Here is a 27,265-nt window from a genome sequence, read left to right as displayed (position 1 = left end):
TGCTTGGCAGACAGAAAATGAGACAAAACCCACGACGACATCCATTCCTCGACGCGACTCCAGACAGTTCCAATTCAGGCCCAGGGGGATGGCAAGCTATGGCGTAAAAATTACATGATGAAAACAGGGGTCCAATGCGTCTTGTGATGCCGCCTCTCACTTCCCCAGGTGTCACGCGCGAACAAAAACAGAGCAACCCACCCGACAAATTTTTTTGCACCTCGTGGACCGACCGGCTTCCTTGGCCCTGTTTTTAGCAACGTCAAGCCTAGGTATCCATTTGCCCTGCCAACTACGTCAAAGGTACTTGACAGCTACACCGGCGCAGAAACAAACTCCCATACTACGGCCATTTGCGCCTTTGTCCTGTCCGTTAGAAGCCAGTCTGAGCTTTTCTCTGATCCATGGCAAGGCGAGGTCCTTGCATTTTGCCCTCCACTCGCCAAGCTTTGGTGTCACCTCATCTCTCCGTGTATAATAGCTAGCTAACCTACCCGCCCCCTTCGTCTAATATGTCAGGTTGAAGCTTCTTGTTCAATCTATCAAGGAATACTGTACTCCGAACATTTGACCAAAAAGCTGTCAACAAGAAAAGTTTCTTTTTAAATTTTTTTTTGTTCTCTCTAACACCAAGACCCATCTCATCTGATCATCAGACTTACGTCAAATCGGATCATCGAACACACAAGAAACCAACTAAAAACACACATATACCCTCTCTTCTCTCTCTACCATCATGCCTTCATACACCATCAACGAGCCGCACCCAACCGTGCAGCAAAACACCTACACCCACTCCGGCCGCGGCGGAGCAGGCAACACCTTCCTCGTCTCCCAGCCCACCACCTCGCCCGAGGGCATTCCCACCAAGGCCTCGGTCAAGCCGTCTTCTTCGTCCTCGCGCTTCTTCTCCGGCCGCGGCGGAGCAGGCAATGCCCACGCCTCCCAGAGGCCCGCCATGTCCTTTGACGACGAGTACTACGCCGACGCAGTGCGCGCCAGCTCCGAGAGGGTCTACGTCGGCCGCGGCGGAGCAGGCAACTACTGCAAGAAGAACGAGGACGCCCACTCGGCCAAGAGCAGGCGCGACTCGTCCAGCACCAGCGGCTCCGAGAGGAGCGGCTTCTGGGGCAGGCTGAGCTCTAGCTCCCGCCGCTAAGCGATGACTCCATCCATCTCTTATTCACCCGTCAGACTGTCACTAGTCGGGGCTGTCTTTTGTCTTTTCTGTTTGCAGGCTATGGTGCTTACAAGCTGTTAATGTTGGATTTACGCGCGGCGTTTCATGAGTGTCTTTTTTGCAGCATATTCTTTTTTCTTTTCTTTTTCTTTTCTTGTCTTGTATTATGGTTGTTATGAGCAAAACGAACTAGCGAGGTTGTGGTTTCATACAATGGGGCCTCAGAGCAAACGATGGGAGAAAAAAGCAAAAAGCCCGAAATTGAAGGAGGGGGGATGCCGCATGGCATGTATTCCAATCCCTTTCCACACCTGGCTGGCAGACTCCAGGGTGGTTGTTTTGTGCGAAAAAAGGGGGAAAATCAACACAGCGATGGCGTTTGTTTCTGGTGATACGGTTGAGGATATATGATACCCCCCATATAACGAATCAAAAAAGCGATGAAATCATTTATTACATTTACACAAATCAACAATAAACTCTTTTGAATCAACCATGATAATGCTTGATCCATCTGACTGTCGGAGAAAAAAAAACACAAACACGTACCTACTCTTAGAGACATCGAGAACCCAACAAGCACAAGGTACAGACAGACATGCACATTCAAACTCAATCTTTGGGTATCTCGTGATTTTCTATACGCCCTAAACAAAGTACTCCTGTCGTTGTCTACATGAAAGCGTTCGAAGTATTGAAGGCTGCTTTTGGTTCCGCACTTCAGATTGGTAGCCGATTACTCCCTCTCTCTGCGCCTGCCTCGACCTGCCGCATTCACCGATGCATAGATTATCCCTATGCCATCATGTAGCCCCCAACGTTCATTGGACTGGCTGGTCCTCGGCCACCGGCGAGAGCATGATGATCTCAATTAGTAGCCAAGAAGGTTTGATCATTAAACCTCATAAGTCGAACAGTGTTGCGCAGGCCACAGACGGCGCGCCTCAGTTGAACTTGGTGTGAATTATGTCTGGGTTCTCGTGCCAGTCGTCCATGCTTACCCACATCTGTCATATGACCACTGTCAGCTACAAAGTACAGATCAACAAGCAGATCATGGAGGAAATCTCTTACCTTTCTAAACGTGCTCAATCCAGCCAAGATACTGCCACCAATCCAGGTTGAGTATTTCCTCTCTGGAGGGGCAAATATCTTTATCCTCATGTCTCGCACCGCCAGCTTCTGAACCTCGGTCAGGAGTCGATCTCCAAAGCCCTTGGTCAGCGTGCTACCTCCTGATAGCACAATGTTGGAGTAGAGCGACTTGCGTAGATCAAGGTCTGTCTTTCCGATGGCATTGATCACCATTTGATGCACGCCTGGATATTCCAATCCAATGATCTCGGGGTCAAAGAGAATCTCGGGTGCCCTGAATCGTTCTGCGCCGAGCTGTTGAAGTATGTGCTGTGTTAGTAATGTTGAGGCTCTGGGTTCTTTATAAATATGTGCTCACCTTGATTTTGTTACCGTCGGGCAACGTGTAGTCGCTCATCATCTTTGACGGGTCCAGCTTTGCACCAGCCCATTCCTTTTCCTCCTTCTTGGGGTCATGGGCCACGTAGCTCGTGGCCTCCTTGATCAACCTGACAACCTCCTTCTCCGCGCTGGTGTGAAATACGTAACCGCTCTTGCGCAGAAGAGTCTGCAGGTGTTCAGTCACGTCCCTGCCTGCCACGTCGATTCGTTGGATGCTGTTGGTAATAGCGAAACCCTCGTATACAGGCACCGCATGTGACACACCGTCTCCCGAGTCGAGCACAATTCCGGTGGTGCGACCGCTTGCGTACAGAGATAGAACGGCCTGGATGGATGTGTATAGTGCGGGGACGTTGAAGGTCTCGAAGAGGATCTGGGCTGCTGTGTCGCGGTTCGCGCGCGGATTTAACGGTGGCTCGGTAAGAAGTACGGGATGCTGTTCAGATGCACATCGGATAAGTATATGGTGCTCGGTGGCAGAGGGCTAGTGAAAGACCCGTGGCCGGGGTGGCCATGACCGGTGGAGGCTCACCTCTTCACTCAACACCTTGAGGCCCTCTTCGTAGACATATCCCCAAATCTTCTCCATATCATCCCAGTCCGTCACGATTCCATGCTCGAGGGGATACCTGATCTTGAGCAGGCCCCTCAGTTCTGTAGCGGCCTTCTCGCCGATGAAGACATCCCCCTCGAGGGCGCCCGCAAGTACCTTGAGGTGTTTTGGCCTGCCGACGAACGACGGGAAGAAGCACTTGGGCAGGTCCTCACCCGCAAAGCCCGCTCTGATGGTACCAGAGCCATTGTCGATGACTATGGGCGAGTTGTGCAGTAGCTGCGCCATCCCTTAGGCGGTATCCCTGAGCTAGCCCGTTGCTTCGATTTCATGAACGAGGAAGCGGGGGAGCTTGTCTCGCGGTTCGGTGAAGAAGCTGCAAAAAAGCTTCCGGGGCGACGTCGATTATCTGCGCTCGAGGGGTAAGCTGCTTATGGAGTTGGTGTCGAGAGTTATTCCGATAAGTCCTAGGCACAAGGTATCGAGAGAACGTAGTGCCACCGCGGGCGGTGATGGAGGGTTGTTGTTTTGACCGTTGTTTGCTTCGCAAGTCGGTAAATCGGTCAATTATCGGTCCTGTGAGGGAGCGCGAGCCCAAAGAACAGGCACAAATGACAAAACAGGAAGCCAGTCTCTATTGCAGCACTCCTATGTCGGTATTGATTCTAGACTCTCAAATGACTCCTTTTTTTGGCAGCACGATAACAACGACTGGATGTCTCTCTACACGTCTCCATCCTCAAGGGAGCTCCAAATTGACAGGCGGACGCGTTCCACCTGTCCATGGTAGACAAGGGTCCCTGACTAGCCCTAATTGGGTAGGACTCGACTTGGTGCCAAGACTATAATCGTTATAGGTAGTACAACTGCAAAGTATTGAAAATCTTAGGAACATGCTTGATTAATATTGGGTTTGCTTGCCAGGATTGAACGTGAGTTCATTTTTGTCAACAATGATCTCGATGGATCAAGTCAGGGCAAAGTAACTAAGGTAGGTAAGGTACCCAAGTTAGGTGGCACCAGGTTGAGAATTGATTTCAAGGCATATCATATGCATCTTCTATCCCAAAGTGCTCCCTCCGCTATGGGATTTTACGATGGTAAAAATGTCCTCGTGGCGAGCCGAGATGGACACCAACGGTAAGATCGATCTACAATGCCCGTCAAGACTAAAGCAACAGCCGCCAAGGGCACAGTCTTGTGCGACAGAGGTCAGCATGTCGGGGCGCATTGACCCTTGGCAGACATGGACGTAGGCTCGGACTATCGCTGTGTCAATTCGCAAGTCAATTGCCGGTATGCGCATATCACTATGGAAAATAGTACCGGGGTATACATGCATACCGTACCTACTGCGGATGGGCTTACGCAAGCGGCCTGATGAGGGTCTTGAGAGTTGTTGCTTCGGTTTTTTGTCCACCAACAGAATCAGCTAGAAACTGACCTTGGCATGGATCTTAATTCCTGTATGAGTGCCCAAGGTACAGGGTAAAAGGCAGTGCAGTCAGCCCGTGGCGTATAATAAGCGATTTGATACCGGGGGTTAACAATTGCTGTATGGGAGGCCATTGCTGTAGTGTGGCGGCGCAGTCCACTGAGCTCAAGGAGTTAGTGAAACTGAAACACGTCATGCATGTGCTCTAATGGCCTCCACACCCCGCGTTCGACAAAGGCTAGTGCATCATTGAAGTGCTGATGCACATCTCCTGCAGACCGACACGTACCTACAGAAAAATAAGCGATCCAAACAGACGGTTCAAGGTTTTTGCAGCACCACACATGGTACTTTCGTGCAACCCTCATTGACACCTACAGCTGTACTTTACTGTATCACTCTCACAATCCCCGACCTGTCTTACGCAGCCTTGCCTTCAGACGTAATAAATTAAATCAGCCATCCTCTCCCTCCGTTTTACTCTCTGCCACTCTTGTCATCTCGGTCATCGTCTCTATACTGCGAAATAAGACTGGAACAATCACACCACAATCATGGGCCGCTGGTCACACCTGGATACGGACGAGGAACGCCTGCCAGAGGGCATGGTGCGGATCGGATACGATGCCGACGACGAGACGTATACGTTCCGCGATGAACGAGACGGCAGCATATGGGAATCGGCACCAGGCTGCCGCTACGGCCGACTGCGACAAATATCGGAGGGCACACGCAGCAACGTCGGCCAGCAACGGCCACGGGCATCGACCATGCCCATGGCTCCGCCGCCACCTTACAGCGATGAGGCCCCCAACGCCTCGTTCACCGACATACTCAGAGCGCACGCCGCCGACATGGCTCGGGCGCAACCGCCCGCGGCGCCGCAGCGCTCGTCGACGCAGTATCTCGAGCCCCAGCGGCCGTCCTGGCGCCACGAGCTGATGCCGCTGCTGCACTTCTTCACCCTTATAGGTCTGTTCCTCGTCGGCGTCTTTTGGCTCCTCGGCGGCTTCGACTCGATTCTGAGTAACGATGGCGCTCTGCAGAAGGTCGTGTGCGGCGAAAAAGCGACCCCGTACGTGATTCAACGGGGCGATACGTGCTGGGCGATTTCGCAAAGGATCGGCGTTCAAGTCGACGACCTTTTGGACGCAAATCAAAGACTTGATTGTGATCACTTGGCTTTGGGGAAGACGATTTGCCTGCCGGAGGGGAAAATCGCATGATTCCCAGTCGCAGTACTGATTAGACGCCGGCTGGCTTTTTGATTTCTTACTTTTTTTTCCTCGGTTCCTTCCGCTTGCCCTGTCATCTCCTAAACCCTAGGATGAACCTTGGTTGGCTGTTCCCTTCTTTGTCATTGTATCAGTTGTGAATCTGCCCTTTTCATCTCTTCGTGTCAAGGAAACAGGTCGTTTGACACCCGGTCGTATTAAATTTGGTATTACAGAAACAGTCTCCCTCAACAACTGAGGGGCGATGTGCTCGGAAACAGTCTGGCATTTTGTTTTTATTGTCGTGCTTAATTATATGTTTGGGGATACGCAGAGAACGTATACATCCTGTTTCGAGGGTAGTGTTGGTCATACTCTGTCATGCGCTCAAGTTTGTATTAGTTTCCTAGAGATCAGACAGGTATTCGCTGGAACTTGATCGCCCCGAAGAGCGTGGATGACGTTCCTCGCAGCTTAGGTCAGTGTATGAATGCTTAGCATCTCCCCGGCGAAGCGATGTCTTAGTCGATGCATGTAAGTGCATATCTCACGTAACTTCCAACCATCGGCAAATTGACCAGACGGCTGACAAAGTAGATACTGTTTTCTTGTATAGAATTAAAAATGGCCCGTGGTTCGGTCCTCTATTTAGGTATCACACAACTCCCAGAAACGCCAGGCCAGGTATTTCCTGGGCCCTGAACTCCAGAACGCCTGCCTTTATCCCATTATATATAAGTTGATGCCTCAAGACATCCAAGCCACGATTATGTTGAAGAGAGTTCCCGGGGAGTATTGTGTCCGAAGCTGGCCAAAGGATGGTATGACCATCATGCCAGCAATGGCGACCTTAGACGTGGCCATCAACCATCTTCTGAGCGATCACAGGCCAACCTAGGATCAAGGCCATGCCAGGGAAGTAGCTGCGGAGAGGAACCGGTTAGCAGGCGGAAGTCGGGCTGGTTTTGGTATAGCATCTGATAAGAGTCATATGGTCGGCTCACATCATGACAGTCTTGCCGGAACGCCTGAAGATCTTGGCATAGTCGGCAGCTTGCGGCTTCTGCGTGTTGGGCAGACGCTGGAAGGGATGGGGCTCAAAGGAGCGTGCCATGTTGCGCATGGCAGCCATGAGCGAGAATTGCCTCGTGCCGGTAGCAGCGGCGTTGCGGATGGCGGCTCGAGCAAGGACTGGCGACATGTCTGATGAAGAAGGTTTGGAAATGGGTTTAGAGTGTTGTTGGTTAAGTGGTGTTTCTGTGTGATTCTGAGTGGAGATTGAGGCTCTACCAGTAAGCATGGAATGGAGATGTTTCCTGTGAAATTGTTTTATATTGATGATGAGAATAATCTATGGACGTATGACAATGACGGCTGAGTGCAGGCTGTCTTATACTGAGAACTCTACGACGGAGAGTGGATCTAATCCCGAGAAAACCCTTGATTGTGTCTGCGACGGGTGAGTTCCCGACAGTTCGGGCATCTAGAATATCTTCATGGCCAGATGGCGGAGCAACCGAGCAGGCAGAGCATGACTGCACTGGTCCACAATGAAGCTCTGCGGTATTGCAATCGTGCCATTTTACAGTATTACCACCAGATGCAAAGACACCGCCGCAATATGGTCCAATCAGAGCGCTGCTTTTGGTTGTAAGCAAGAAGCTTGTCCATGTCTCGTGGGATCATTTTCGCAAACTCCACAGTCATTGTCGTCCCATCTAGCCAAAAGTTTTCCGGGGGGTAGGCTGATTGATCCAACCCTTGTCTGCCAACTTGGGATCCCCAGTAGCTTGGATCGTGTTCTGGTTGGCTCAAAGGTCAAGCAGATTGAAAAAACGAGGAATTTCCATTTTCCTGTCCAATGAAAGAATGGTTCACCCCTCCCTAATTCACCCGAAGTCGAACCACCAGACTTGGATAGCTCACCCTGGTTTGAACTTAATCTTTGGTATACGACGTATACAAATGACAACGTCGGATTGCCCCGGTGTTGGTAACAACTAGGTAGTTCCCAAAGCCACGGTACCTCGTAATTGTGCAGGTTGGAGATTGGTGATAACTGCAGTTGCAGTCCAGTCTCATCCAAGTTGTCGGCGCCTCGTTTGCGAACTCATTACCTGAGTACCTACCTACCCTGCACCAACGGGTGCATGCCGGTGTTGGATGTAATCACTAACAACGTTTTGACAAGTTGCCCCTTTCTCACGCCTACGTCGTTACGGAAGATACAACCAGCATATACTTGCGTAAAAGGGTATTAATTTGATTCCACAATTTGCTCTATTGCCGAATAACCTGAGTCCCCTCGGCTGGCTCAAGCAACTTCCAAGTACATGTGATGTTTTGCGTCTTGAATTTGGCAATGATGCGCTCCGCGATCTGTTCAAAGTTGTCCGTGGCCAGCGCCAGTATGGTTGGACCTGCCCCCGAAAGACACACTCCCAGCAGTCCTGGCTGGGTAGTAGGCGTCATCGACTCGACGATATCGGTCAGACCGGGTATCAGTGTTTGGCGGTACGGCTGGTGCAGCTTATCCTGCATTGCCAGGTAAATGAGTCCCGAATCAGGAGGTGACTGGCCGAGTGCTACAGGAAGGAGGGCTATCCTCTGCAGGTTGAAGGTCTATAGTATTTCCCGTCAGCTTTTCCTCTATGAATGTGTAAAGTAGCTGTTGTCACGTCCGTTGCTTACCACATCGGATCTGGAATACTGTGCCGGCAGCACCTCGCGTGCCTTAGCGGTTGCGACCTCAAAGTTGGGGATGATAGCCACAGCCTTGATCTCGGGGGCCCAGGGGAACTTGATGTGATGGCCTATGCCGTGTGGCGGCTCCGGCGGGGTATCGCCGGTGTCAATGCCGCCGGCAGGTGCGGGAAGGACCTCGCTGAGCGGGATCTCCGTGCGTGCCACATCCTCGGGCTTCAGTGGGTTCAGATATGTCCCAACAAATCCGCCAAAGAGTGAAGCTCCCACATTGTCAGGGTGTCGCTCTGAAGATGTACATTCAAGTCAATAAGCAGCTTTCTGGCTTACAATCGACGATAGGGGGCAAGGTATATGCTGAAATAAACAAGGCTTGGGATGTGACAACTGACCAATCATCAAACAAAAGTCGAACAACCTGTTGTCATCTAAATGGTCCAACTTTCCGACCATTTTACCCAGCATCACACCAGCAACAACGGCAGATCCCGAAGAACCAAGTCCCCTTCCCAGCGGGATGGGGTTCTTGACGTGCACATGAGTCTCGACTGGGAACGCACGTTGGCCATGGCATCGTAGAACATAGAGAGCCACGCGGGTGATGAGATTCGCATCAGGGTTTAGTGGAATGTCTCCGGATTCCTCGCCGTCGCCTTCGTACGTCACGCGACAATTGAGGGGACTTGAGCTGGTGCCCTTGGAGCGGTCAATGGTGACATGCAGCTCCAGGTAGAGGGACAGCGCGAGACCGATGACATCGAACCCGGGGCCGATGTTGGCGGACGAGCTAGGCGTCTTGATGATGAAAGATTCGGACGCCATTTTCTTCCGTTGCATGGGTCCCTGTTCTGCAACTTTTCCTCCCAAGTTACCCTAGAATCGCTCTGACCTGACTGCTTCCTCGATGTCCCAAGGGAGCTCCCTAATAACTGATCCCCAGTGATTGGATGTACAGCCTAAATGGTGGTCGTCTTGCCCAGCAGACGACGACAAATCCCCTCTCTCGAGTTTGCGATAAATATGTTCACTTTGTGATCCCTTCTGGCTTTCGAAAGGGAGGCAGAGTCACAAAAAATGTTATTTTGAAATTTGACTTTGCGTGCCTACTGCAACCACCGATCACGGAGTGCGGGGGGTGGGGCTGAAAATAGCTACGTCGTACATGCAGATTACCTACTACAAATAGAGCTTGTTGACTTGCCCAAATTAGTACAAGATCCTTTGCGATATCCGGACAATTATGAGCAAACCTGAGGCTATATCTGAACCAAATATAAGTTCATGCAAACTAAGCAATGGGGCATAAACACTAAATAGTATGATATGTATTCATGGCGGTGCAGTTTGATAGAGGCGATGTAAGATGATGCGCCAAGACTACACTTTAATAGGTAGGTAGGAGGTAGGTACCTTACCCAGGGATAGATCTGGTCATAGAGCCATATTGTGACAAGCAGAAAATGGGCATGGAACTGGCTCATGTTGCTGTGAACCAATTGATCGTTACGAAAAATTTGGAAATGTGAATACATCTGCGAGGAATTATGGAGAAGTATCTCGATGAGGTGCAGTAAATGCAGAGCTGGGGCGCGAATTCCAAGGTTGTACAGGGAGTTTGTGAGCGTGAGGCTTAAAAAGTCTATAAAATCATTGACGAATAATCCCGTGTAAGTCCGACTAGATGTGTACCGGTGTTAGGGCCACTGGACCTGACCAGATGGATTTGGCTGCCTCCAGAAGACTGACAGATAATTAATACGTATAACTTGGAAAGGCAAAGCTCTGCCGTTTCGGCCGCGGAAATCAATTAACGAGGCCGCCAAATGGAGTCGATGCCAAGATGCGGATTCGTAAAGAGGCGAGAATACTCGTCAAGTCGTGATGAGATCTCGAAGATGACGGCGCTTGTGACCCTATTCAGGTACGAATGTTGTGGGGGCGCCACCCGCAGAGCACAGCCAAACCAAACCACCACAGCCAACGAATGCTTTAACCGTCTGTCTGCCTTGTTGACGTTGTATTGTCTTAACGGCCAATCAGAGGCATCAATGCAGTTGTGGCTTACAACGAGGCCTCCTAATTCTCCGTATCGCAGTAAGCTTAGCCACCGAGAATTGCTTAGTGTGGCGAGGATTCTCTCTTTGAATTTTTGGGGGTCCCATTTTGACGAAAACCTTGCCAGAAGACGCGTCGCCCAAGTCCATCAATGGCAGGCATGACAGCAAATCGGGCAATCCGGGCAAGGGAATGCTAGAAACAATACATGGTAGTTGTAACCAGCCAAGACAGGAAAACATAGGCGACTGTCTCCACTGACCGACTGTTGTGTCTATCTCGTACCTACCATAGCACAGGAGCTCGAGTAGGCACTGTAAGTACACTGTATTTTTGCTTTACTAGTACGCCTGCATGACATGCAGTCTCCATCAGCCCAAGCTGCAGTTGGTCCTATCTATTTCGGGTTTGGTAGCTTAGGAAGCACCCATAATTAATCCACAACCCAGACCAGCTTGCGTGTTCAGGCTCTCAAGCTTTATCTCATCTATTGACAAACGACCTAGCTACTTCGTAATAACGGAAATAGCATTTAAAAAAAAAAAAAAAAAAAACAGGCAATAAAAATCAACATAAGGATCCAACCCAGCTTACCAGAGACACAGCGTCGAAACAGTCAGTACTCACGTGGTGTTGGGGTTACATTATAGTAATTCTTGCGGGGCGGGGGTTGCAGTCAAAACAGCCACCCCCGAGTTCTGCGATTGGCGAACCAGCCACGACAAATTCGACGATGGTCGGAACAATGAATGTACGAGGTATACATTCCACGTCGTAAGGATGCACCGGAAATTTTGTCGAAGTGGTTGGGTACCGCAGGAACATGACACTGTCGATAAATGGGGAAATAAACTGAGAGAACATCAATAAAGGTTCATTTCAAGGGTTGTACGAAATACATAGTTTGATTATGGTTGTGAGGCTTTGACAAGAACTCAACCTTTGCACGAACAGCTGACCTGCTTAGCCTTGATTGTCATCTACACTTTAGTGCTAGATATCCGATAATTAGTATCATTTTCTGACTTGGATCCTGACCAACTTTAAAAAGACAAAAGTCAAACAAGAAGCGCACAAAATGAGATGCTGTCAAGTTGAGTTGTCAAATTCTGTACCTGTTCAAGCTGTTGTTTCGGCCTGGATTTGATTGCCAGGGGCAAAACAACGGGGCGGATCGTCATTGCTTATCCTGGTATCCCTCGGTTTGACGGCCAATTGTAATCCACAATCTGCCAGAAATGCCCACCGGGGTAACGTCACGCGTGGCTCCGCTCTTGCCTTGTAGTAAGTAGTAGTACGTAGTAAAGTCACTGCGTCGACCCGCACTTGATCTGAAACGCCAGGTTTTCTTCGAGGTCACATTGCGAATCAACAATCTTGGGGAGAGGAACAGCTTCTCTGCGATTGGGACTGCGATCAGGTTCCGAATTTCCACCAGCCGCCAGCATCGAGCTCGGACGTCAAACTACCTCTGACAGGGTGCCTACGACAAAAGCTGGTCAAAAACCACCTAATTACATACAGTACACACATCAAAGTACCCTTTATGCTGGACGGTGGTTAATTGCCTGGTTTGAACTCTGAAACCGCCGTTCCTTTTTGACTGCTCCCGCGTCAATCTTTCATCCGTTCAGACGTGCCGACGAATCGCCGCCTGCATCAACTGGCAGTTATTCTTATCCCTAACTCCACGACCCAGGATCCGCGCGCGGGTGGGCGTCGCTGCTTGGGGATTAATTAGATAGGTAGGTAGGTACCCATAAGTACCACGTACCGCAACAGCTCGCCAAGCATAGCCGAAAAAATAGGGGCTCAAACCACCCGCGGCTGACGGGCAAGCGTCGATTCATTCGTCCCATAACCTGCGTGGCGCTTCCAACGACAGTACGCGGCGCACATTCCCACCGAAGGGTTCAAGCATCCAGAGACATTTACATTCAGGCGCGAGAATCCTGTTGTCAGTCACGTCGCCTGGTTTGCGACTACGACAACTCACGCCCAGCCGCCTGTCGAAATTCCACTGTTTCGACATACAATCCTAGGTAGTTGGGCTCTCTGCGCAAAGAGAAGAAAATAAGCACACACGCGTTGGTGTTCACGCTTCACCCAACACATCAACAATGGCGTACAATCGTTTAGGCAAGTTCCTCGAACCCCTTCCCCGGCCGAACTTTTTCATCCCACATCCATGCCGCCCGCCCCTTTCTAGTACCTCAATCTGTGACCACTTCGCCTCCACTGCAAGCACCACTTAGAGTCCTGACGACACGGTCCCCTACGTTTCCACCTGCCGGCATATTCCCCGACCTTTTCTTGTTCCTTGGTGGTCTCGGAAAGTCAAGTTTCTTCTGTACTATCTTTGGATGAATGCTTGCCTTGCTCCGCATAGCCATTCACTGACTTGCCTGGCGCAAGAATACCAACTTCGGCGCTCTTTTTCTTTGCTCAGAGGCAATTCATCTTATACATTCACTTCTACAATACCCAAGTCTATCTTGCTCTTCTGGTCGCGGGTTTACTGCTTTGATACCATCGACTCTAGACCGAGTCTCGTCCTGTGTTTCCAACCCTCTAACACCCGCACAACTTACAGACGACGATTACTTTGATAACCGGCGCCCAATGAACAACCGCCCGCCACCTCACCGGACGCCCTCGCCGGGCCATCCTCTCCAGCATGGTTATCAGTTGGACGATGCGCCGTACGGCAGGCCTGGGCTGAACAGTGCCAGCAACCTTGATATACCAATGGGCCCCGGGAGACATACGCCCAGCGACCAGCTTCAACTTCACACGGCAGTAGGTGGCCACTTGATGCCTTATCATCCCGCCTCAGCAGAACGCTAACTTAACTCAGCACTCGATGGCGAACATGAGCGAGCCAGGCTATCAGCAGCAGCCTGGTGGCTACAGGGATGAGTACTCGGTCAATCCCGAGCAGCACCATGATGCATACTACAATCCGACATATACTCCTACGCCAAACGAAGCTCAGACTCCGTACGGCGAACCGGGTTATGAGCATGATGGGCGGCCGCTTCTCCCGCAACAGGATTCGTATGGTCAATACTCAGACAATCCTCAGCAACAACAACAGCAGCAGGGTGGGTTGAAGAGATGGAAGACGGTCAAGCGTGTTCCGCTCTACATGGGAAACCTGGTGCTCGACTGCCCTGTGCCCCCAAAGCTCCTCAATCAGTTTCCCCACGGAGAGCGCGACGAGTTCACGCATATGCGCTATTCTGCGGCTACTTGCGACCCCAACGATTTCTATGACGAGAAGTTCACCCTACGCCAAAGGCTATTCAGCAAACCGCGTGAAACAGAACTGTTCATTGTGGTCACCATGTACAACGAGGACGAGGTTCTTTTTGCCAGGACAATGATTGGTGTATTCAAGAACATCGAGTACATGTGCAAACGACCTGAGAGCAAGACATGGGGAAAGGAGGCATGGAAGAAGATCGTGGTCTGCATTGTTAGCGATGGTCGTGCCAAAATCAATCCCAGAACCAGGGCTCTACTAGCCGGCTTGGGTGTGTACCAAGAGGGTATTGCCAGGCAGAACGTCGACGACAAACCCACCACGGCGCATATTTACGAGTACACCACCCAAATCGGCATGGCTCTCAAGAACGATGTAGTTCAGCTCTTGCCACGCCAGCAGCCTGTGCAGCTTCTGTTCTGCCTCAAGGAGAACAACCAGAAGAAGATCAACTCTCACAGGTGGTTCTTCTCTGCATTTGGCCGCGTTCTGAACCCAAACATCTGTGTACTTCTCGACGCCGGAACCAAGCCAGGTGGCAACTCTATTTATCACCTGTGGAAAGCTTTCGACCTCGAGCCCATGTGCGCCGGAGCCTGTGGCGAGATCAAAGCCATGTTGGGTTCGTTCAAACCCCCACCCCAAAGCTATTCAAATACCTCCCAACTAACATGAAAGCAAATAGGTACTGGCGGCAAGAACTTGTTCAACCCCTTGGTTGCAGCACAAAATTTCGAGTACAAGATGAGCAACATCCTCGACAAGCCACTAGAGTCTGCCTTCGGATTCATCTCAGTCTTGCCCGGTGCCTTTTCGGCCTATCGCTATATTGCGCTGCAGAACGACAAGAACGGCCAGGGTCCATTGGAGAAGTATTTTGCTGGTGAGAAGCTCCACGGTGCAGGTGCAGGAATCTTCACGGCGAACATGTACCTTGCCGAGGATCGAATTCTTTGTTTCGAACTGGTGACGAAACGCAACTGTCATTGGATTCTCCAATATGTCAAGTCTGCAACTGGAGAGACGGACGTGCCAGACACAGCTACTGAGTTGATTCTTCAGCGGCGTCGTTGGCTGAACGGCTCCTTCTTTGCCGCCATCTACGCCATCGCCCACTTTTATCAGTTCTTCCGCTCCGACCACTCATTCTTCCGAAAGATCGCCTTCTTCATCGAATTCACATTCAACACGGTCAACATGATTTTTGCTTGGTTCGCTATTGGCAACTTCTTCCTGGTTTTCAAGATCCTGACTACTAGTCTGGGCGACGAAACCTTGCTAGGGACCACGGGTAAGATCCTGGGCGTCTGTTTCGAATGGCTTTACGGCGTATCCTTGATTACATGCTTCGTCTTGGCCATGGGCAACCGTCCTGCGGGATCTGGACCGTACTACTTGGCCATGATTTACTTCTGGGCCATCATCTTCTGGTACGTCCATCTTGACTAAAAACCCTCTTCTTTATTTGTATGCGAAACTAATACGAACTCGTCTCTTTTTTGCAGTTACCTTCTCTTTGCTGCCGTATTCATTTCTGTCAAGGCGATAATGGCGGATGCCCAGCGCGGTCTCTCGGTTCCCGAGCTTCTTAAGGACCAGGTCGTAGTGACTCTGATTTTGTCCATTATGTCCACGTACGGCATCTGGCTGGTTGCCTCGCTCCTGATGTTCGATCCATGGCACATGTTTACCTCGTTAGTGCAGTACATGCTGCTCTCGCCGACCTTCACCAACGTGCTCAATGTTTACGCCTTTTGCAACACTCACGATATCTCCTGGGGTACCAAGGGTGACGATAAACCTGACAAGCTACCGTCAGTCAGCACCAAGGACGGAGCAGGAAAAGCTGACTTGCCCGACGAGGCGGATCTCAACACCATGTACGAACGCGAACTGGCCGTGTTTGCACAGAAACATGTTGAGGAGAAGAAGGCTCTTACTCCCTCACAGCTTGACGAGAAGCAATTGGACTACTACAGAGGTGTTCGAACCGTTGTCGTCCTTCTCTGGATGGTCACGAACTTTGGATTGGCTGCTGTTGTCCTCTCGACGGCCGGCCTGGACAGGATCACGCCTAACACGAACGCGGAAACCAAGGAACAGCGTGCAACCATCTACATGGCGGTGGTCTTGTACAGTGTCGCCGCATTGTCTGGGTTCAAGTTTATCGGGGCCATGTGGTTCTTGGTTGTTCGTATGTTTAGGGGCGTTTAAGTAACCTTCCCTCCCTGATTATGGGGGGGGGGGGGGTTGTCACGATGACGAAATGACTTGTTCATGTTTTCCTTGTTTTCTTTTTCCTTCTATTTTTCACTTCTGTTCCGCTGGCCGCTGGCTGGCTGGGCGCTGAGAACCGCAACCGATTTCTAGCCTGTTTTACGCTCTCCGGTGCCGCGTCTTAGCAACGGGAGTCAAATGTGGTTCATTTCACTATATTGATATCCTTTTCCTTTCCCGCTTTTGCTTTCCAGATCTGCAACATTTGGTTTTGTATCAAGACTTTTTTTTTACCAGCGTGTTTGGAATAATACCCTGTCAAGACCATGGGTCAAGTAGCTAGATACAAAGCGATTTTCACTATGAACAAACCTCATTTTTCAACTCCACATAAGTGACATGTATATAAGACAATCCAATCATTTTATCTGTTTTGGGACATGGCTCATATTGCAATTCCGCCGTTGAGCAGGTTGTATTTATGGAGGGTTCGAAACAGCTTCGTAAATTATTCATTCGTACTTCCCGTGTCGGATTGAACACAAGCTTAGTCTGGCCCATTTCGATGGGCCAGCTTTTGGATTTCAAATTGGACCTGCGCGAGTCTGCAATTTTATTCTAAGAGGCAACCTCCTTGCCCAGTCTGTCGAGCTCCTGCGAAATAAATTCGGTAGCATTGACCATTTCTGTGCTTCCGTAGACCACTCTTCTCCGCACCCGATCTCCGCTTCCACTAGTCCGAGCAACCCACTCCTGCAAGTTTCCGTACTCATCCATACTCCCGCCACCGACAGTAAACACTACTGCTTCGGTGAAGCCCTGTCGCCTCTGGCCGAAGCTCGCCGCGGCCCCGGGACCACCAGCCCCCGGAAGTCCGCCAGGGGTGGAAGTGGGCACGGTCCCGGATCGCACGGCCGATGGTGGTGGTACCGTTCCGCGAGCATTGGCGGAGCGCGGATCAAAGTAGAGATAATGCTCTGTCTTTGCGATAGCTGAGGACGATGCGGCCGAAGGATCCATGATTGACTCGACAATCTTGGTAACCGTGAGATCACGGTTCACTGGGAGGAATGTCTTTATACCACCAATGATGGAGTCGAAGTTTGCGCTGATAGCATTGGTGGGTACGCCCGACTCTTTGAGCTGGTCACGAAGGCGAGAGCCAATGTTGGATCCAATGTTGGAAAAACGTCCGAACAGGTCCGAGGATTGTTGAGGTTGGGAGCTCGAGGAGTTGATCGTTGTTAATTGTGTCATTTTGGTTGTTGCCCGGACCCTAGTTTTCTGGTCAGTCATGAACAGCCCCGACAACCTGCTAGCAGTGGACAATCACTTACTGTCGTATATATGGCAGGCAGGTAACATCCACACCAGTAGCCACCAGCGCTTCCTCAAATTGCTGCCATTCCTGTCTGCTCAGGTCCTGTTCCGCACTCAGAAACCATATGATGAACAGCCGCAGCTTATCCACCGGGTTGTTACCCTTGTTATCGTCCTTGATTGTTTCCAGAATCTGGACTTTAGTCTGCTTTGTCACAGTCTCCTCAATTTGGAAGTAGTTATCCAGTTGCCTGTTCTTGATTCCAGTCAACAGCGCGGCGAGGATGTTCATGTGCATATCCAAAGTAGCCTTGCGCTCTCGAAGCTCAGGTAGAAGTGTAATCGCAGCCTTGAGATGCTGTGCGCTTGCACTGGTATCGTTCTGAAGATCCTCAAGATCTGTCACGCCCGTCTTCTTGGTTATAGCAGCAGCTTCCTCCTTATACTTCGTCAATTCAGCATCAATATCCTCGGCAACCTGGGGAAAGGGCGCGCCCGCGTTCCTCTCCCAGAAAAAGTCGTTGGCATTGAGGTCGTATGCCTTGCGCGTCACGCCCTTGGCAGGATTGCTCTCATCCACAGGCGTCTCGATTGTGATACGGTTCAACTTCATGTTGAGCACGTCGTGTACTAAAGATTGGTAGGTCCAGGAGTGGGAGAGCATGGGGGTAAGATCCACGTTACGATCCAGGATGATCAGAACTGGTCTTGGACCAGGCGTGGCTGATGATGATCCTGAGCGATTTGAGGCGGAAAATAGGTTGTCCTTGGAGTTGAGAATGTGATCACGGAGCTTGCGATCTAGCTTGGCGGATATCATCTCGGCGGCTGCCGATTTAGGACATCTGATGATGGGAATGGAACCTTGTTGGTGTCAGCAAAGCCCGGACGAGTGAGCTGGCAAGTTGTGAGAGCAAAATAAAACTTACCCATGGTTACTATAACGCTGAATAGACCACTGACAATTCGGTCGACCACATTATCCAGTTCTTCGTCGTTCGTCTTGGCGCTATTCAAAGCCCAGTACGTGTGCTCTTTTTGCATCCCTAAGCTGAACAGGTCTGGCTCCGCAACTACAAAGTTCAGATATTGGTCAAAGAGTTGCGCGATGTGGTCCGAGGTCCCCGCAGCGGCTGTTTGTGTCGCAAAGTCTTCCAGGAGAGGTCGCGGTATCGACGACAGGAAGTTGATGTAGGCCGGTGAGTAGAGACCCTTTTGGAGGTCGTTGGTTATGGCCTCGAGGTTCTTCTGGTGCGGCTCAAGAAGATACATCACTGGAACGTCCGGTATGGGGTGTCTTGATGCTGAAATATGCCTGAGCACCGCCAAAACGGTCGACTAAGTCAGCATCGGAAAACTCGCCAGGGCAAGCATTGCAGTCAAAATGGCATACATGTGCATGGTAACTCCCATGGACCGCAGGTCACTGACTCTCAGGACACTGCTGATAACATCACGGCCCAGGTCATCAAAGACCAGCACCTTCCAAATCGGCTCGCCATCGGCGTTGAGAATGGGGGACGAGGGGTTTAGCGCGCCGCTGGCCAGAGACTCCTCGTTATCGCTCGCTTCGACTTCATTGTTAAGGTTGAATATCTTGCGTAGTGAGGCTGTCTAAGTGTTAGCAACATGTCGCAGCTTGGCCAATTCGGAGCGTAGAGGGCTGACCTATCTGGCGGTCCCGTAAGGAGTTGCCGCGGGCCGCCATGGCTGTCTAAATGTGGCTGAAGCACTACCGATGAAAGCGTGTAAGGCAGATGCTAAAGAGTGGCCTGCAACTCAAGATCACTTTCGGGGCCGGAATGCACGCTGGGGTGGTGATCCTAGACTGGAATAATTATGCGCGCGCGTTGCTCGGGGAAAGCGGATGGGTGGCTTCTGGCTTCGGCTGGTTGGTCCCTTGGCTGTGTTGGTGGCACTGAGGCTCGCTGTCTTGAACGCAACAACGTAGCAAGTGACAGCGTGGCAGACTGGGGGCCGGGATACAATTCCCAGACTTCAGCTCACGTAGGTTCCCTAGGGGATTTTGGCGAGCAATGCACCTGGTGGAGACTTGGTTATGGGTAACTACGCCAGGCAAATAGTGAGATATTTTGAACTAACAAATTGAAGCTGTTTGAATATCCGCCCCAATTCGCAACGATGTTCGCGCCTGCAGCTTGACACGTTGATGTCCTACTGAGGTAGAAGGACCCACCTGTTCTCCAAACACAAAGGCGGACAAGCTAAACCGATTGGAGATTTGGCGGTCATTGGGAACCCGGCTGCATAGAAGGTCCGAATGTGGGTCAACGGGACAAAGAGCATGTGGTTATTGGCCAGGGTGGATATTCAAGCCAAGCACAGCAGCCGTGCGCGTGCATTCCAGACACAGGGAAAGTGGTTGTTGCCAGTGGAGGCCTTGAGCTTGCGCTGATTGCGAAACACTGACTACCAAACCTTTTCTCTCTTCCTCCCTCTGACTTTCCTCAGCACCACTCTACTGCACAGTTCCTCTTCCCACACATACATCTCGCGTCGGTCATCTTAGGCCTCAAATACGCGAGCAAAATCAACTGCTTTACAGCCCTCTAGCCAATTCCCGCTGAGCACGCTCAAATCTGCGTCCGCAAAAACTCTGATTACTTGGATTAAATTTGATTGCCAGTCGAGCAGACGCCGGACAGACAGACGCCACGCGCACAGGGAGCGCGACCGTGTCCGGTTGCTGGCTGGAACGGAAACCTCAAAAAGTAGACACTCGTCTGCCGTCTCTGTCAAAGCAGATTAACTGCAGGATCGCTCACAAAAGGCCATGTCGTAACTTTATGATTCTTTTTTCTCAATTCTGGAGGAGGAGTCGACCGTGAAACTGGTCTGGTTTGGCTGCTGCTGCCTGGGGGTAGATCTCACGAAAACACAAAAAAGCACCATAATTTTGCAGTGGAAGCCAACGTGCGGCCACTTGGCTCACCCATTTCTTGACATCAATCAGGTTGGTCACAGGCCTAATATAGGGTATGCAAACAAACCACTCCTCAGCCCATACCATCTTCTTCCATCCCAGCATTTTGTCCATTCCCCTACCTACCCTACCACTCACTTACTACACACGCGCGCACACATACATACCTCCAGTGGACAAACTATGCCTCGTCTTGTATTATTTGCTCCCCGTCGACCATCTTCCCATATGCATGTTTTCCAATTGGTCTCGAATTTTTCGCGGGTTTCAAAATGCGAAATTCAAAAAAGACATTTGGTCGACTTAGCAAACAAGAGGAAAGTTTGACGGGAGCGGACAATTGCAGGGCGTCAATTTCCTCCAGTGGGGAGTATAGGGAGGCCCTTTTTCATAATTGCTGCAGCTCAGCAGACCAAGCGCAAAATGAAATGACTTGTACACTGGGACTTAACAGCGGCCTGCTGAAGAGAACCAGATGTTACTGGATCAAAACCAATGCACTATAATCTGGAGCTTGAGCATGACCGAAAGCATCTTTCATCGCTGCCAAGTCCGAAGGCAGGCAACTACCTACCTATCCACCACATGCAGCTTTGTTCTGCCCCTGGGCGGGATCCCCCAAACCAAACAAAAAAAAAAAAAAAAAAAAAAAAAAAAAAAAAAACTTTGAGCTCTCACTGCTCACAAGCTCCGCCGGCCAACATACCGATCATCATCCATCAAACTGTGGCATTCGACCGCATCATCTGCAGTACAGCTTCAACAATCGGGGAGCCGTTTTTTTTTTTTTTTCTCCTGTCTCTCCTTTGTTTCCTTCCTTACTTAATTTTTTTTAACTTTGCCTCTCATTAACTTTCTATTCTTTCATCTCGCTGGTATTACTGATTTATTCCCCTTCAACATCGCATCGATACTCCCCTTTACCTACAAACATTATCTATGACCCAATCCCGTCTATCCAATCGATTTGTCTGTCGCGAATGCTGCTTTCGTTGCCTTTTGACGCATAGCATGCTAGCTTCGAGAGGTCCTTCGTCGAGCCTCAAGCTGATTGGCTTTTTCGTAAGCAGGTTCCACTACCAAACCCGGATTGGGCTTAGCTCGTGCACAACCCTGGGGCTATCCCCGACGCATCAATCGGATCGACACCAAACCATCTCGGCCTCCACAAACACCCAAACTCTTTGACTGCCTGTTTATCTAGGTACCCATCCCTTGGATCTGCACAATAGCACCTACACGGTAATTCGATTTCAGGGACATCTGAGTTCGATACATGGAAGTTCTTCCGGTGCATTGTTGTTCTACAATCAATACAAGAGTACAAGACAAAACAAGAACTGTGCTTCCAAGAACTACACCCTGTTTTGGGTGGTGGGGCTAAGCGGTCCAATGTAAGTCGCGTTGAAACTACGGATTGTTGCATGACTACGTAGCGACCAGGTGCTGATTTATGCAATTAGCGGGGCCACAACCTGCTGCCCTGCGCTTTAGTATCACATCAAGTTGGCTCGGTTTGACCCCGAATAGGGTCGCAATTGATCAGTATGGCTCAAGGCCAAGGTAGCCAGTTTCATCACTTTGCAGGCAGTGGCGATGTCGGGCCTCAAGGCCTCTACAACGCGGCGCAGGCGTATACGGATGGACACTTACAGGCCTCGTTTCACTACGAGCCGAGTTCTCTGCACGATGCCATAAACTTTGAGGATGATTCCGGCGCATTCGATAACAGCTCGTTCTTTGGGGCTGATCAGACTGCCTTTGGATTTCCATCACAACAACCACAACCACAACCACAGCAGTCACATCAACCCCAACAACATGCATCACATCAGCCAGTCAATGCTGCGCGGAATTCTGGCTATAATACTTTCAGCTCACACACAGGCGGCCACAACGATGCATACCTCTCATCGAATGGCCACACCGGGTATGTTGAGCCTTTCCAGGGTACACAACTGTATCATGGACAAAGCCATCCTGCGCAGAGCCGGCAGATAAACCAGCATATGCCATCGGGGAGCTTTCAGGTGCCCGCTCAACAGGAGAACCATTACATGGTACCAGGAGGTCAAGATTTCCGAACACAGACCCAGTCGCCCGCGCATTCTCAACAGCAGCAACAGCACCAGCTTCAGGCGCCACAACGGCAACAACAAGCGCAACGGCAGCCCACTGAGCTGCAACAGCCGCACCACCAGCCACATATACAAGCGCAACCTCACCCTCAACTGCAGTCATTACAACAACAACAACAACAGCAGCAGCAGCAGGCAGCTCAGCGGCAGCAATTCCTTGCCCAGCAGCAACAACTTCATCAGCAGCAGCAACAACAACAACAACAACAACAACAGCAACAGCAACATCACCACCAGCAGCAGAGCCATGTACAGCAGCAAAACCATATTCAACAACAGCGGCAACACCAACAACAGCATCAGCTTCAGCATCAGCACCAGCACCAGCAGCCGTCAAACAGCCTGCCAAACTCGGGTGCAGAGCCTTCACCATACAGCTATGCGCAGCCCAATGTCAACAGTCAGCTTGAGCATGGCCACGGTGGCGCAACTCAGCTTGGCCATAATGGCCATGTCCATCCGCACGGCCATGCGCCCGTTAATTCTCCTGTTGTGGATAGTTCTCACCAGGCAGTCTCGGGTCCGACTATGGGCAACAAGAATAACTTCGTTACGTCGATGTTCGCCGCTTCGAATGATCTGGGACCGCAGCAGCACACTGCACCTCAGCCACGGGCCCCTACTACGTCTGCCATGCAGCACAATGCAATATATTCACAGTCCTTTGGAGCCCCTCAAAATCAAGCACCCAATCGTCAGACGATGCCTTTAGCTTCCGCCTCCGCCATGCCGCAGAATGCGACTCATCCTGCAGCTTCCGCAGAGGCAATGGATACACGCCCGAACCGTTTACAGCAGACAAATGTCCAGTCACCAAATGCGCATCCTCTCTCAACGCAGCCTCCGTACTATCCACACCAACAGCAGCTTCCCGCATACCTAACAGGGGCAGCTCCTTCATCAATCCCCGTGCCGTCATCAACGCCTGCCGCCGCTCCCGCGCAGACGCCACAGATGCCACAACCAAAATCAAGTGCAAGCAAACCCACCGTGAGCCCGATTGTACAAACGCATCTGCCAGATCGCGATCCTGCAGTTGCCAATAAGGACCGTCCGAGGATTGGATGGACTGGCCTGCCGAGTCTCGTGATTGGAAGTACTCTGACTGCACAGACCCTTGCACTGCCAGAGCCTTTGGTGCTCTGTGACTCGGATAAATCCCTTGGTGTGCATGTTATGGGACGAGATGATTTGTTGCCTGCAGAGCTCCTAAGCCAATTTGTCAAGGTCAACGAAGGGCTGGCTACGGAGGAAAACATTGAAAGTAGGCTGAATGGCCTGGATATGCTCCTGCGAAAGGACTACAAATTCGGTGAGCATTGCCAGAGCATAATATACCGGAGCATCAATGTGACTGACAGATTCCTAGGAATATCACCCAATGTTAGGGACGGGCTAAGAAAGCTTGCACTTGGCGAAGACATTGTGAGTACTTATAAACTCTGACCCCCTCCAAGGTTGTTTTATCTAACCGAAACTGTAGGCACCACCCCGGAGTGAGGAGCGACCGTCTGATGCAGGCGAAGCTGCGGCTTGGGATGCAATCGGCATAGTTCACCTGGACAGTGGCAAACGAACGTCTGATGCCATCAAACAGGCCGTCAAGAACTTCGGCGACCTAATCAAGGGTTATTCCGAGAAAATAAAGACGCTTAAACAACAGCTGGAAGCTGCAGCTGATGATTCTCCTGAAAAGGAAAAGGCAAAAAAGGTATTGGCGCGTGAGCAACGACTGCTCTACCGAGCCATAGACGCAGCATATGAAAAGGGTGACATGGCGGTGCTTGAGAATCTTGGTGGGAACCGCCCCCTGACAGGAAACTTGGTCACGTCACTTCGGGATTGCTTCAACGCTGGGGACTTTAGTGGACAGTTCCCCAAGGCCATCCTACGCCTGCTGTCGCTGTTTATATCTATGCCCGAGGAGCTACTGATCAGTCGCCTCAAGTTTGACAAGGTCTCCAAGAGATTTTTAGTCAAGGGCGACGACGAGGTCAAAACACTGGTGGGCGAAATCCTTGAAACCATCAAGAAGAACAAGGAAAACGAAGAGAAGGCATCAAGGAAGGCAGCTACTGCTCCGATGGCACCTCTGTCTGTTCCAAAGATGTCATCGGAAATGAAGAAGGTTCCTTCATCGTCTGGCATCTTGGGTAAATCTTTCAAGACTCTTAGAACCCCGTCAGACTCATCACCTTCCAAGCGACCTAGGGAGGATGATTCTGATGGGCCGGCCTCGAAGAAGTTGGCTGGCAACCCGACCTCTGGTGGCTCGGAAACAGCCTCTCTGAAGGCTGGTCCAAAATTGACCTCGACGGCTCCCGTCATTGCTGGAGCAGGAAAACTGCTTCCTGGAAAGTCTCGCCCGCTTGCAAAGCCAGTGGCGCGACCTGATTCGTCCAAGTCATATCCATCTCGGCCGGATTCAGGCATCTCTGTGCAGGATGAGGGGCTCAAACAAGATATAGCCAAGTTGAAGAAGGTGGTCGCGCCGAAAGCCCAAGCATCGTCTTCTAGCGTATCCCGACTTGGATCTTTGCTCAGTGAAATTGCTCAGCCAAAGAAAGCCCCTGTACCGGCTGCCAAGATGGACCTCGATGAAGAGTCAAGTGAGACGGCCGAGGCGAAAGAGAAACGGCTCCGCAAGGAACAGCGGCGCAAGCTTCGAGTCACATGGAAGGAGGGTGAGGAGTTGACGGAAGTTCGCCTCTTCCATAAAGATGCTGAGGAGGATGAGGGCAGAGGGAGCAACATGGTTCGGCACGCCATGGATGATAGATCTGAAGGCATGATGTTGAAGCAAGGTCTTAAGAAGGGCCTCGATATGGACGACGAAGAGGAAGGTCCGGACCGTCCATGGAGCGACCCTACCGTCATCAATTTCAGCTCCTTCCCAGAGGATAAGCGCATGGCCAATTTCTTCAGTCGTGCAGGTGTAAAACCCGCCAGTGACATGGAAAGGAAGGTTATGGAAGACCGCATGAAGGAGGTCACGCATGCTTTCTACCTGGATGCGGCCGACATCCCGCCTACGCCGGCCTCTCCGAAACCTACCGATGCAGTGCAATCACCACCGGCGGCAGAAAACGCAATACAGTTACCACCTGGCACTGCCAAGCTCGAAGAGATGCACACGAGGTGGCGGGAAGTAAAGCACTTCGGCATCAAGCAAGCAACCAACAATGCCATCGTGCGCCTGCACCAGCGGCACGCTGCCAGTATCGCGACCCCTCCAGAGGTCCACCACGCACCTTTGCCTCCGTCTTCGACCCAAGTTTCCACCGTATCTTCGCTGCCTGACAGTGAGCAGTCTCTTCGTCTGCTGTCGTCGGATTCTGTTCTGAGATGGGTTAACAAAGATCCATCCGACCCCGAGTTTCCCAGGACCAAGCGTCGATTCAACCACCACGATCTTGCTGTTCAGCAAGCTGTCGACGCTGTCGAGGAGTTGGTACACAAACTCAAGGGCAAGCCCTTTCCAGCTGTTGAGCCTCCCAGTTATATCAGCGACCCTGAAAGGATCAAGGAGTGGTGGCAAGGCTACAATCGCGATAAGGAACGTGCTGCCCAGGCAGCTGAGCAGGAGAGACTGCGGAAGGAAGCCGAGGCCGCGGCGGCGGTACAGCAGCAGCAGCAGTCTAGTAGCGCTACACCCAGCGCAGAGGAGCACGCTGCTGCTTGGGCCAGGTACTATGCGCAGATCGGCCAAGACCCGGCCCAGATACAGGCTGCGATGCAACAACAGCAACAACAAACCTATGCGCAGCAATACGCTCAATACTACCAGCAGCAGCAGCAGCAGCCACAGGCTTCTGCGGCACCTCCAGCGGCCGTTCCACCTGCTTCGGATGCAAATGCTCAGCTGCAGGCTGTTCTTTCGGCACTTGGTGGTGCTGCACCAGCTGCAGCAGCTCCAGCGCCGCAGTTGAATGCTGCACAGATGCAAGCACTTCTCGGAGGCGCAGCGGCAGCTGACCCTGCGCAACAAGCGTACGTGCAACAATGGACACAATGGGCTGCGTCTCAGGGCCAGCAGCAACAACAGGTGGACGACGGCGACAGGAGGGCGTCCAGGGTTAATAGTAATGATGATCGACAAGGCGGGTTTGATGGCGGCAAGAGAGACCGAGACCATCAATCATCCAACAAGGACCGCTTCAATCGCAGGGAGAAACGTCCAGGCATTAATCGCGACCTGATCGGGACCAAGCCTTGCATGTTCTGGTCAAGCGGGAAGTGCGCCAAGGGCGACAAATGTACTTTCAGGCATGACTGAAGCGGGTCCGTGAGAGCAGGCACAGAGATTGATAGTCTTGCTAGCGACGCATGTGCAATTCGCGAAAGAGGGAAATCGCGATAACTTATTTCTTTTGTCATCTTCAACATTTTCAAGCATTGTGTTATCAGCATTTTTGGCGGTCTTGTACTGGTGTACTATCACATTTCGGAAAGCACTGCATTGGGGCATATTGGTAGCATTCCATTCGGATCGGGGGCAGAATCACCTCAGGCATCAAGCCTGTTCATTCGGTATAGCTTTAGACAGATAATGCTTGGAAGAGAAGAGGTCATCTGGGTTGAAGACATGGGCGAGGCTAGGAAGTACCTAGGTAGATAAAAAAAAGCACACTTCCTCATGGGCCTTCACTTTACAGTCATGTCTAACTGTATTGGTATATAGATACTAGACACATTGCTTGTGACCATTTGGTTTGAAATTGTGCTTTTTTTTTCTGCATGCAACACTGCCGATTCGTTAACACAG

At 51.1% G+C, this 27,265-nt stretch overlaps 8 protein-coding genes across 8 annotated transcripts; 4 read left to right on the top strand and 4 right to left on the bottom strand.

Moving 5' to 3' along the window:
- The first annotated feature begins 413 nt into the window (after positions 1–413).
- Positions 414–1,706, top strand: MGG_09546 (uncharacterized protein). The gene is made up of 2 exons (XM_003712147.1): positions 414–815; positions 930–1,706. Exons 1-2 carry the CDS (start codon positions 737–739, stop codon positions 1,157–1,159), a joined length of 309 nt encoding a protein of 102 aa, XP_003712195.1. The 5' UTR covers positions 414–736; the 3' UTR covers positions 1,160–1,706.
- Position 1,707: 1 nt separating this feature from the next.
- Positions 1,708–3,946, bottom strand: MGG_16793 (actin-like protein). Its single transcript, XM_003712146.1, has 4 exons — positions 3,189–3,946; positions 2,634–3,092; positions 2,255–2,569; positions 1,708–2,187 (listed from the first exon to the last, which is right to left on the bottom strand). Exons 1-4 carry the CDS (start codon positions 3,495–3,497, stop codon positions 2,125–2,127), a joined length of 1,146 nt encoding a protein of 381 aa, XP_003712194.1. The 5' UTR covers positions 3,498–3,946; the 3' UTR covers positions 1,708–2,124.
- MGG_16792 (uncharacterized protein) lies at positions 3,902–7,252 on the bottom strand. The gene is made up of 2 exons (XM_003712144.1): positions 6,863–7,252; positions 3,902–6,781 (listed from the first exon to the last, which is right to left on the bottom strand). Exons 1-2 carry the CDS (start codon positions 7,156–7,158, stop codon positions 6,709–6,711), a joined length of 369 nt encoding a protein of 122 aa, XP_003712192.1. The 5' UTR covers positions 7,159–7,252; the 3' UTR covers positions 3,902–6,708.
- Positions 5,199–5,870, top strand: MGG_09548 (uncharacterized protein; the record flags this gene model as incomplete). The annotated part of the gene is made up of 1 exon (XM_003712145.1): positions 5,199–5,870. One exon carries the CDS (start codon positions 5,199–5,201, stop codon positions 5,868–5,870), a length of 672 nt encoding a protein of 223 aa, XP_003712193.1.
- An 843-nt stretch (positions 7,253–8,095) lies between the features above and the next one.
- MGG_09550 (homoserine kinase) lies at positions 8,096–9,660 on the bottom strand. The gene is made up of 3 exons (XM_003712143.1): positions 8,954–9,660; positions 8,550–8,848; positions 8,096–8,480 (listed from the first exon to the last, which is right to left on the bottom strand). Exons 1-3 carry the CDS (start codon positions 9,396–9,398, stop codon positions 8,139–8,141), a joined length of 1,086 nt encoding a protein of 361 aa, XP_003712191.1. The 5' UTR covers positions 9,399–9,660; the 3' UTR covers positions 8,096–8,138.
- Positions 9,661–11,956: 2,296 nt separating this feature from the next.
- MGG_09551 (chitin synthase 3) lies at positions 11,957–16,560 on the top strand. Its single transcript, XM_003712142.1, has 5 exons — positions 11,957–12,755; positions 13,210–13,415; positions 13,474–14,503; positions 14,567–15,311; positions 15,387–16,560. Exons 1-5 carry the CDS (start codon positions 12,737–12,739, stop codon positions 16,093–16,095), a joined length of 2,709 nt encoding a protein of 902 aa, XP_003712190.1. The 5' UTR covers positions 11,957–12,736; the 3' UTR covers positions 16,096–16,560.
- Positions 16,364–19,618, bottom strand: MGG_09552 (SNARE docking complex subunit). Its single transcript, XM_003712141.1, has 5 exons — positions 19,087–19,618; positions 18,812–19,028; positions 18,348–18,733; positions 17,436–18,282; positions 16,364–17,374 (listed from the first exon to the last, which is right to left on the bottom strand). Exons 1-5 carry the CDS (start codon positions 19,124–19,126, stop codon positions 16,717–16,719), a joined length of 2,148 nt encoding a protein of 715 aa, XP_003712189.1. The 5' UTR covers positions 19,127–19,618; the 3' UTR covers positions 16,364–16,716.
- A 200-nt stretch (positions 19,619–19,818) lies between these two features.
- Positions 19,819–27,204, top strand: MGG_09553 (uncharacterized protein). Its single transcript, XM_003712140.1, has 6 exons — positions 19,819–20,415; positions 21,433–21,756; positions 21,826–22,635; positions 22,684–23,812; positions 23,870–23,925; positions 23,984–27,204. The coding sequence occupies exons 3-6, from the start codon at positions 21,910–21,912 to the stop codon at positions 26,774–26,776; spliced, it is 4,704 nt and encodes a 1,567-aa protein (XP_003712188.1). The 5' UTR covers positions 19,819–20,415; positions 21,433–21,756; positions 21,826–21,909; the 3' UTR covers positions 26,777–27,204.
- Positions 27,205–27,265: the final 61 nt, after the last annotated feature.

This window comes from Pyricularia oryzae, chromosome 3 (genome assembly GCF_000002495.2).
Source record: "Pyricularia oryzae 70-15 chromosome 3, whole genome shotgun sequence".
Classification (NCBI taxonomy): domain Eukaryota; kingdom Fungi; phylum Ascomycota; class Sordariomycetes; order Magnaporthales; family Pyriculariaceae; genus Pyricularia; species Pyricularia oryzae.
The sequence above is the reverse complement of the archived record's forward strand: the minus strand, read 5'-3'. Positions and strand labels throughout refer to the sequence as shown.

Excerpts from the sequence above, each read along its gene's own strand:
- MGG_09551 (XM_003712142.1), top strand. Across the intron at positions 13,416-13,473 it reads AGCTTCAACTTCACACGGCA|CACTCGATGGCGAACATGAG; the intron begins GTAGGTGGCCAC and ends AACTTAACTCAG. Across the intron at positions 14,504-14,566 it reads CGAGATCAAAGCCATGTTGG|GTACTGGCGGCAAGAACTTG; the intron begins GTTCGTTCAAAC and ends GAAAGCAAATAG.
- MGG_09553 (XM_003712140.1), top strand. The coding sequence starts at position 21,910 with ATGGCTCAAGGCCAAGGTAGCCAGTTTCATCACTTTGCAGGCAGTGGC. Across the intron at positions 22,636-22,683 it reads AACAACAGCAGCAGCAGCAG|CAGCAGCAACAACAACAACA; the intron begins GCAGCTCAGCGG and ends CAACTTCATCAG. Across the intron at positions 23,813-23,869 it reads GCGAAAGGACTACAAATTCG|GAATATCACCCAATGTTAGG; the intron begins GTGAGCATTGCC and ends ACAGATTCCTAG.
- MGG_16793 (XM_003712146.1), bottom strand. The coding sequence starts at position 3,497 with ATGGCGCAGCTACTGCACAACTCGCCCATAGTCATCGACAATGGCTCT. Across the intron at positions 3,093-3,188 it reads TCAAGGTGTTGAGTGAAGAG|CATCCCGTACTTCTTACCGA; the intron begins GTGAGCCTCCAC and ends GCATCTGAACAG. Across the intron at positions 2,188-2,254 it reads GATTGAGCACGTTTAGAAAG|ATGTGGGTAAGCATGGACGA; the intron begins GTAAGAGATTTC and ends GTCATATGACAG.
- MGG_09546 (XM_003712147.1), top strand. The coding sequence starts at position 737 with ATGCCTTCATACACCATCAACGAGCCGCACCCAACCGTGCAGCAAAAC. Across the intron at positions 816-929 it reads CTCCGGCCGCGGCGGAGCAG|GCAATGCCCACGCCTCCCAG; the intron begins GCAACACCTTCC and ends GCGGCGGAGCAG.
- MGG_16792 (XM_003712144.1), bottom strand. The coding sequence starts at position 7,158 with ATGCTTACTGGTAGAGCCTCAATCTCCACTCAGAATCACACAGAAACA. Across the intron at positions 6,782-6,862 it reads TCCGGCAAGACTGTCATGAT|CTACTTCCCTGGCATGGCCT; the intron begins GTGAGCCGACCA and ends TCCTCTCCGCAG.
- MGG_09550 (XM_003712143.1), bottom strand. The coding sequence starts at position 9,398 with ATGCAACGGAAGAAAATGGCGTCCGAATCTTTCATCATCAAGACGCCT. Across the intron at positions 8,849-8,953 it reads CGACTTTTGTTTGATGATTG|AGCGACACCCTGACAATGTG; the intron begins GTCAGTTGTCAC and ends GTACATCTTCAG. Across the intron at positions 8,481-8,549 it reads AGTATTCCAGATCCGATGTG|ACCTTCAACCTGCAGAGGAT; the intron begins GTAAGCAACGGA and ends GAAATACTATAG.
- MGG_09552 (XM_003712141.1), bottom strand. The coding sequence starts at position 19,126 with ATGGCGGCCCGCGGCAACTCCTTACGGGACCGCCAGATAG. Across the intron at positions 19,029-19,086 it reads CTTACGGGACCGCCAGATAG|CCTCACTACGCAAGATATTC; the intron begins GTCAGCCCTCTA and ends ACACTTAGACAG. Across the intron at positions 18,734-18,811 it reads ATGGGAGTTACCATGCACAT|GCATATTTCAGCATCAAGAC; the intron begins GTATGCCATTTT and ends GGCGGTGCTCAG.